Below are 8,604 nucleotides of genomic sequence, written 5' to 3'. Positions count from 1 at the left end.
ACCAGAACTGTGCACAGTATTCTAAGTGTGGTCGAACTAGTGACTTGTATAGAGGTAAAATTATGTTCTCCTCATGAGCATCTATGCCTCTTTTAGGCTACGTTCACATTAGCGTCATGCGACGCTGCGTCGCCGACGCAACGCACGACGCATCGGAAACGCACGCAAAAACGCAACTTTTGTGACGCAAGCGTCGGACGCATGCGTCATAAAACGCAGCGTTTTTGGTGCGTTTTTGGTGCGTTTTTACAAAAACGCAGCGTTTTACGACGCATGCGTTGTCAAACACTGATTAGATCTTTACACACAATTTAGTGTCTAGACACTAGATAACACCACCAATGAATAGAAGAGGGTGGGTCTAGTGTCTAGACAATCGATAATGCCACCAATGGGTAGATGGGGGTGGGTATTAATGTAATAGTGGTATATATACCCCGGCATACATTATTTCCAACCATAGAGCATCAAGATGGATCGTTCCATGGAGAGTATCTACCTCACTTTTCAGCTGGAATTAGCCCTTGCTATAGCTTATGCTTTTGCCTGTCAAGAACAGAGGAAAAGAGACAAACAACGGAGAAGGAGTCGTCGGCGTTTTTGGCTACACCCTATAGTGGAAGTCCGAGAGAGTCGTGGAGTGTACCATTGTCTTGTTGGCGAATTAAATGAGAACCAGGACAAATATTTTGAGTACACCAGGATGTCAAAAGACAGCTTCCGATATCTGCTGCGTCTGGTGGAAGGAGCCATTTCCAGGCACGACACGCAGCTCCGTAAATCGATTTCCCCTGAGGAACGTCTGCTGGTGACTCTACGGTACGTAATGGAATGTGAAGGATTTATATGTTCTTGCCACTTTTTAAATTAACGTGTTTTTGTTTTTTGGGGTGGGGGATTGTAATTAAAAATGAAAAATTCTTTCATAACAATTAAATTAATTATATTTATTTATTTATTTTTCTTCTTGTCAGTTTCCTGGCTACCGGAGAGACATTGAGATCACTGCATTTCCAGTTTCGGATTGGAGTCTCAACACTGTCGGGTATTATTGCAGACACATGCCGCGCATTGTGGGACAACCTCAGGGAGGAATTTTTACCCATCCCTACAAGAGAATTATGGCATGCCAACGCCCAAAAATTTGAAAAAGTTTGTGATTTCCCTAACTGTATCGGAGCCGTGGATGGCAAGCACATTAGGATTACCAAGCCTTCAGAAGTGGATCTCTTTTTTTATAATTATAAAAAATACTTTTCCACCGTGCTGATGGCAATTGCAGGTGCGGACTGCAGGTTTCTCGCTGTGGACATTGGAGCGTTTGGTCGTGCAAATGATTCACGGACATTTAAGGAGTCTGACATGGGCCGAAGATTATACGAGAACAATTTTAATTTCCCCCATCCACGACCTCTTCCTAACACCGAAGGCCCGACCCTGCCATTTGTTGTGGTTGGGGATGAGGCTTTTCAAATGTGTGGCAACCTACTTAAACCGTACTCTAGTCGGGGGCTGGACCGCACAAAAAGTATTTTTAATTATAGACTGTCCAGGGCCCGAAGAACTGTGGAGTGCGCCTTTGGCATTCTGGTGTCCAAATGGCGTATCTTAGGATCCGCAATAAATTTGAAAATTGAGACAGTGGATGAGGTGGTGAAGGCGTGTGTGGTTCTACACAATTTTATTATTGATAAAGAGAGAGTCAACGTTGAACTCGATGAACCCATACAAAATCCATTGCCTGATTATCAAGCTCATCCTCTGCGGACAACTTTGGAGATTGCTCATATGAGGGACCAATTTGCTGCATATTTTGTTTCCGATGTTGGCCGTGTTTCTTGGCAAGATCAAATGGTGTAATTCAACGTGTTGTTATGATGTTATGTAAACACTGTGGAGCCCATGTAACCATCATATGTTTGGTTATTAATGTCACCCGATTGTCTAATGCGTTGTGTTTGTTAATAAAGTTTATTGTGCCTTTCCGCCTTTCCGTTTTCACAAAACAAATTTCCCATCCGTTTTTCCATAGTAATTGTAAAAAATCCTATTTTATTGAAAGTAATGATTGTCCCACAAAATTTATGTGAGCACCAGTACCCAAATGGACTGTGACAAAACAATAAAATTTGCAGCCGTGAGTACCATAGTTTTGACGTATAAAACTTCATCGGCTCCCACCTTGTTAACCATAATTAATACTGAAGACTATTTTCATATGGAACCTGGCTTGACAAGGAGGGAAACTATCATGTTTGCAAAACTCTACAGAGTTAACACTATTGTACTCAGGATGGTAGAATTTGTCCAGAGTCAAATAGTGGCGACACTGTGAACATTGCTTCCACCTCACCTGACCAATATTTTAAAGGGAACCAGTCACCTGTATTTTGTGGGACTGGAACACCCCAAAACTCTGCCCATATGAGCCAAAAACAGTCCCACCAAATTCAGGTGACAGGTTCCCTTTAAGGTACATTAATAAAAATATTCTACAACGATAACTACCAGTGATACCACCGGACCGTGATCGTTGTTTATTGGTCGTGTGGTTGATGGAGAGCTGTCACACAGCCAGCTCTCCAGCAACCCAAAAAGAGCAAGTCCCGTGTAATCTGGGAAATGTTATGAAGCGCATGGCCGCACTCACGATGTTTACCATTGTAAATGTAGTTATTAAAAATACAAAACAACATTTTATTACGGTGTGTGACACGTCCATCGCCGTCAGCTTTCCATACTGTGCCAGCCCTAAACCACAGTACAGCGTTTATTATTAACGGTGTGCTCTGATTTACGGGCGGGAATCACAGTGTAAGTAATTGCGGAAAGATGACGGCGAGGGACGTGGTTGACACCTTTTTTGATTTGTGGGGTATTTTTTAATTTTTATTTGAGTGTTTAAAACACTGCGCTAGTAACCCAATATTACCTATTTTAAAATAAAGACATCGCTTGATCGGTGTCTAACTCGCCGATCCAACAATGACAGCGTGGGTAACAAAAAAAAATCATAATCATTCGTTGACACCCAAAATCTCACAGCAGGGGCTCTATCGTTTTACGATTACAGAAAAGATAACGCTGGTTACACAAATAAACCAACTTTATCTATACTGAAATCGTTGTGTGATGGTACATTTTAAACTTGACATATTGAGCAATGCTGGTTGTGTTTGTAACAGCTGATAGTACAATGAGCGCCAGGCCTATAAAACAATTAATAAAAAAAAATCAAAAAAATATTGTCAGACATTGCACATCAGGTGTTACAAAGACAATATTTGTGAATACGGCGCAAGGTGTCATTTGGTGAAAACTTTATTTGAGACAATAAAAACCAATTTTTTGTAAACCAAATAAATTTTTTATTTTGGGACAGGAAAAAAAATTAGGGACATAACATTACGGGGTACCTACATCCACAACTAAAGGGGATTGATATCCCTCACTTCTGGTGGGTGTGGAAGAGACCGAGGAGGAGGACGAGGAGGAGGAGGACGAGGGGGAGGAAGCAGCAGCATATTCAATGATACTTGACGGGATGCCGACATCCATCCACTGTTGGGATACTTCCAAAGCAGGTGAGGGAGGAGGAGGAGGGACGACGACCAGTGTCCTTGGCTGGCTACTCCGGCTCCGGGTCGACCCAGGCTGTGTTGACGGTGTGCTCCTTGTAGACCCAGGCTGGGTACTGGGTGTGCTCCGTGTAGACCCAGCCTGGGTACTTGGTGTGCTCCGGGTCGACCCAGGCTGTGTTCTGGTGGTAGTTGTGGGAGCAGCCATAGCCAAGGTCGTAGTGCTAGTCGTCGTCGTCTTGGTCTTCTTTTTTTTCCTCCTCTCTCCCTCTGTGTGTGGGTCGGCTTCCCGTCTGTGCCCGTGTGCCCTTGAAGGCCGGTCTTGCTCCGACCTTTGGGGCTCTGTTCTGTGGTGGCGGTGGCGGTGGCGGTGGCCCTCGTCACGCGGACCTCTGTGGTGGTGCTCTGCAGCAGGAGTCGGAGTCATGGCAGCCAGCGATGGTACTGTGGGCGCATTTGTCGCTGACTGCATGACCCGAGCCTGCTGCAGAGCAGTGACATAAAGATTGTTGCAGCCCTGCATGACCGAAATCTGGAGTTCCGGCGTAAGATGTTCAACCATCCCGTTGTGAAGGGCATTAAAAAAATGTTTCGCCGGCCTCGCGAGATCCGTTTCGATGTTTTCAAGACGCCGCTCGATATTTGACATTTTATCGCACAGCGCCTTGAAACCATTCTGAAAGACGGTACTCAAATGTAAAAATTCGGGCATGGGCGCCCTGTCCGAGGCCCGCTGACGCTGTCGGGAAGACCCGAAGGAAGGAGCGACAGAGGCCTCGGCCAGGGGAACATCTGATGGACCGGCTGCCGGTTCGCCAGATTGTGGTGGTGCAGACCTGCTCTCGCTGTGGGATGGCTGCGAGGCTTGAGATGGCGCTTCACAAAGGACCGCTCCAGAGGGTCGGACAGGCTCGCGGGTGCTGCTGTGTGTTCTGTGAAAACATAAGGAAAGCATTAGTATACTAAATATCAAATTTCACAGGCGTCATTAATTAACTTTACCGCCAGGTATCCATTACCGCCATTAATATTAACCTATTTTTAATCTTGACACTGCATATGCACCATCAATATTAAAAAAACACATTTATTTTATTCCAAATAGTCACCTATGATTGCGATTTAACGCCAGACAATTATGCTTACGTTGGAATTGCCATGACGTCACGGTCATGTGACCGAGACGTCATCACAGGTCCTTTGAGCTGAGCAAGCATGGGAACATAACCTGCCTTGCAGTGGAATGTATGGCGTGTCTATAATATTTTATTTATTTGTGTATAACTAAATCGGGGATACACCTGGATAGGTACTATACTAATCCCCTATGAAATATTGGCTGGGCATGGCCAATCTACTAGCTTTCTGTGTTCTGTATACTTCCGATTTCAGGGACATTACTAGTAAGTCACGCTCACCATTGTAGTAATCCCAGAAGGGAGCTGCTGTGTAAAGTGTGAGAATACCAGAAATGAATATAAATTCGAGGTCAACGAGGCGTGAAAAGTAAAAACAAAATACTTTATTCACTTCAATCAGAAGCAGAGGATGAAACATCTGCACAATACAATAAAAACACTATCTACGTGTTTCAGGTCTGATGTTCCCTGTCACCTGAAACGCGTAGATAGTGTCTATGGTATTGTGCTGATTTTTCATCCTCTGCTTATGATTGAAGAGGATAAAAGTATGTATTTTTTACTTTTCACGCCTCGGTGAACTCACCTTTTTTTTTTTGTTTAAATACTTTGTACTTGCCAAAATAAATGGCTGGCCAATAAGCTAAGTGGCTGGAATGTAGTATGTGAATATGCATGTTGTAAAAACTAGGTGTGTGCATAGGTACTAGACTTACTCTCTGCTTTCAAGGACCGGTCTCAAGAATTGCAGTATACGGTTATACTTGTAAACCGAGGTCCTTGAAGCCGCTGCACCACTACGGGCCTGTCCTTCCTTTTTCAGGCCCCTCTTGAAACGGTCCTTCATGGAGCGCCATCTGGTCCGCAGTTTTCGAACTGTGTATAAATAAATAAAAAAACACAACAAAATTTAGAGAATATATTGACAACGATTACGCAACCGTGTGCAATACCAATAGAAGACATCACAGACGGTTGTGTAATCCTAGCATGATGGGTCACAGCAGTATTTTGGAGATACTTACGAAAACTAGCTTTGACCGTGGGGGAAGCGCTGTCGAAGCCATCCCACAGCAATTGTGCCACCTCTTTCCACATACACCGCAATATGCCCTGGTCCGCGTGCCGGGGGTCACGGCTGTCCCACAACGGGCCCCGTTCCTCTATGGATGCCACCATGAGGTCGATGTTGAGGGGTTCATCCAGGGCCCGTTGTGAAACCTAGAAAAAATGGAAAATATTAATTGTTGAAAGATAAATAAAAGTTGACCCTACCTCCTCCACCGCCACCTACCACACACAACACCACCCCATCCCGCCACCCCCCATACCCGCCCAAAAAAAAAAAAAAAAAAAAAGTTTAAAAAAAAAACTTACTCTCCGTCCTGCAACCACAGCTTGGCCCCGTGGTCTCTGCTCCTGCTCCGGTCTCTGCTCCTGCTCCCTCTCTTCCTCCTGGCTCTCCTCCTCACTTGAAGAAGCCTGCAAAATAGTTTACCAAAAAGTTGAGTGACCCATCTACAAATGAAAGCGAATATAGTAATAGTAGATCATGTACTCACCTCACTCCTCAGCGGTGGGGTGCTGGAATCACTGCCGCTGGCCATGACTATTAATGCAATTCTGAAATAAAGAACAAAATAATTGTTCCTATGCTCCTATGCACAATCCAGCAATATAAAAAAAAAAAAAGAAAAAAAAAAGGCATTTAAACCACAAACAACATTGCACTCCAACCTAACGCTGAGCAAACAACACTGCCACATTGATTAAATTAAAGAAACAATGGCTGAGACAACCCAATGCCAGATTAAACTAAAGCCTAAAGATAAGATCTACAACAGACCCCATGTTGTAATACCAAAAGTTTTTTTTTTTTTTAAAGTACAGTAATCCACGGAGCAAGAAACCCCAAAAACACAATAGATTTTTGAAAGGAAAAAAATGTAAATATTTAAAAACACCATACTTTACAATAAAACCGACAGGGCCGGAGACAATAGAAGGGCATACAACGCCATACATCACAGCCAGAAACATACAACAATGTCTTTACACAACCACAGTGCAGAACTACACAACTTGCAATAAAAAAATTATTACATGTAAAAGGGCGCATAATCATTCTATGCACTACCATACTTTACAATAAAACCGTCAGGGCCGGAGACTATTAAACGCCATCATATAACGCAATTTTTAAACATCACAACTGAATACAAAAAACACCACCAAACCTAATTATTTGAAAATAAAATTCTATCCTGAAAAGAACAATCATCAAGGCCGCAGACACAATGAAACGCCATCCTATACAACGCCATACATCACAACCAGACTAAAAATACAACAATATCTTTAACCACAGTGCAGAATATAAAACACAACTTGCAAAAATAATTTTAAACCACATGTAGAAAATGCACAGAATCATTGTATACTTACATCTCTGGACAGCGGATAAGTAGAAGTGTTCTGGGATGTGTAGAAGTGTTCTGGTGATGGATTTCTTGCCTCAAGATGCTGCAGTAGAAGTGACAAACAATCCAAACATTTTCTTTATATAGGGGGGATGTTTATCTACTGTTTGCACTGTCTAGACACTGTCTAGACACCTTTTTGTTTAATTTTATGTAACGACGCATGCGTCGTACAACGCACGCACGACGCACACAAGCGACGCAAGTGCGTTGTCAATGTGTTTCAATGGAGATTTTAACGCAATGTCGACGCACGAGCGACGCAAGTGCGACGCATGCGTTTTTTAGACGCTCGAAAAATGCAACATTGTCGCGTCTCCGACGCCACCCAGGTGCGGTGAAACGACGCATGCGTCGTGCGTTTTACCGAAAACGCACGACAACGCAACGCATGCGTCCCCAATGTAAAAGATAGGGGCGCATGACGCATGCGTTGCCGTGCGTCGGCGACGCAGCGTCGCATGACGCTAATGTGAACGTAGCCTTAATGCATCCCATTATTTTATTTGCCTTTGTAGCAGCTGCCTGACACTGGCCACTGAATATGAGTTTGTCATCCACCCATACACCCAGGTCTTTTTCATTGACGGTTTTGCCCAGAGTTTTAGAATTAAGCACATAATTATACATCTTATTACTTCTACCCAAGTGCATGACCTTACATTTATCCCCATTAAAGCTCATTTGCCATTTATCAGCCCAAGGTTCTAGTTTACATAAATCATCCTGTAATATAAAATTGTCCTCCTCTGTATTGATTACCCTGCAGAGTTTAGTGTCATCTTTATATGTAGACGCTCCGGATTATAAGACGCACCCCAAATTTTGAGGAGAAAAATAGGAAAAAACTATTTTTTAATAAATTGGTGGGGCGTCTTATAATCCATGCGTCTTATTACTTACCAGGGGTTGTGGTTGTGGTGGATCAGGGTCCCAGGCTCGTTGCCGGAGGCATGAGTGGAGCATTGCTGCAGGCTGGGATGAGGGGGTCTGCAGGGGGCTCCTGTGCTGCAGGGGGGCTCCTGTGCTGCAGCCTGGGATGAGGGGTCTGCAGGGGGCTCCTTTGCTGCAGGCTGGGATGAGGGGTCTGCAGGGGGCTCCTTTGCTGCAGGCTGGGATGAGGGGTCTGCAGGGGGCTCCTGTGCTGTAGGGCTGTCTCCGGTGCTGCGGGGGGCTCTGGCGACATTTTGTGAAAGACCAGAGCCCCCCGGCAGTTCTTCCATGCGTTCCAGTATGACTAATTCCGGGAAAATGGCCGCCGGAATCTCGAGAGATGAGATCTCAGCGCTGAAATCTCATCTCCCGAGATTCCGGCGGCCATTTTCCCGGAGTCAGTCATACTGGAACTAACTCCGGGAAAATGGCCGCCGGAATCTCGAGAGATGAGATCTCAGCGCTGAAATCTCA

The 8,604-nt window shown here is 44.4% G+C and overlaps 2 protein-coding genes across 2 annotated transcripts; one reads left to right on the top strand and one right to left on the bottom strand.

Annotated features, from left to right (window-relative positions):
- Positions 1-216: 216 nt before the first annotated feature.
- Positions 217-2,012, top strand: LOC138664500 (uncharacterized). The gene is made up of 2 exons (XM_069751245.1): positions 217-819; positions 975-2,012. The coding sequence occupies exons 1-2, from the start codon at positions 473-475 to the stop codon at positions 1,858-1,860; spliced, it is 1,233 nt and encodes a 410-aa protein (XP_069607346.1). The 5' UTR covers positions 217-472; the 3' UTR covers positions 1,861-2,012.
- Positions 2,013-3,350: 1,338 nt separating this feature from the next.
- On the bottom strand, positions 3,351-6,939 carry LOC138664499 (PHD finger protein rhinoceros-like). Its single transcript, XM_069751243.1, has 5 exons — positions 6,280-6,939; positions 6,095-6,199; positions 5,743-5,938; positions 5,434-5,593; positions 3,351-4,510 (listed from the first exon to the last, which is right to left on the bottom strand). Exons 1-5 carry the CDS (start codon positions 6,322-6,324, stop codon positions 3,406-3,408), a joined length of 1,611 nt encoding a protein of 536 aa, XP_069607344.1. The 5' UTR covers positions 6,325-6,939; the 3' UTR covers positions 3,351-3,405.
- Between the last annotated feature and the right edge of the window lie 1,665 nt (positions 6,940-8,604).

Source organism: Ranitomeya imitator, chromosome 2 (assembly GCF_032444005.1).
Source record: "Ranitomeya imitator isolate aRanImi1 chromosome 2, aRanImi1.pri, whole genome shotgun sequence".
In the NCBI taxonomy this organism is placed as follows: domain Eukaryota; kingdom Metazoa; phylum Chordata; class Amphibia; order Anura; family Dendrobatidae; genus Ranitomeya; species Ranitomeya imitator.
This window is presented reverse-complemented; position numbering and strand designations above follow the sequence as displayed.

Coding starts and splice junctions, on each gene's coding strand:
- LOC138664500 (XM_069751245.1), top strand. CDS start 473: ATGGATCGTTCCATGGAGAGTATCTACCTCACTTTTCAGCTGGAATTA. Junction 820..974: donor CGTCTGCTGGTGACTCTACG/GTACGTAATGGA, acceptor TCTTCTTGTCAG/TTTCCTGGCTACCGGAGAGA.
- LOC138664499 (XM_069751243.1), bottom strand. CDS start 6,324: ATGGCCAGCGGCAGTGATTCCAGCACCCCACCGCTGAGGAGTGAG. Junction 6,200..6,279: donor CCCCACCGCTGAGGAGTGAG/GTGAGTACATGA, acceptor ACTATTTTGCAG/GCTTCTTCAAGTGAGGAGGA. Junction 5,594..5,742: donor CACGGTCAAAGCTAGTTTTC/GTAAGTATCTCC, acceptor ATTTATACACAG/TTCGAAAACTGCGGACCAGA.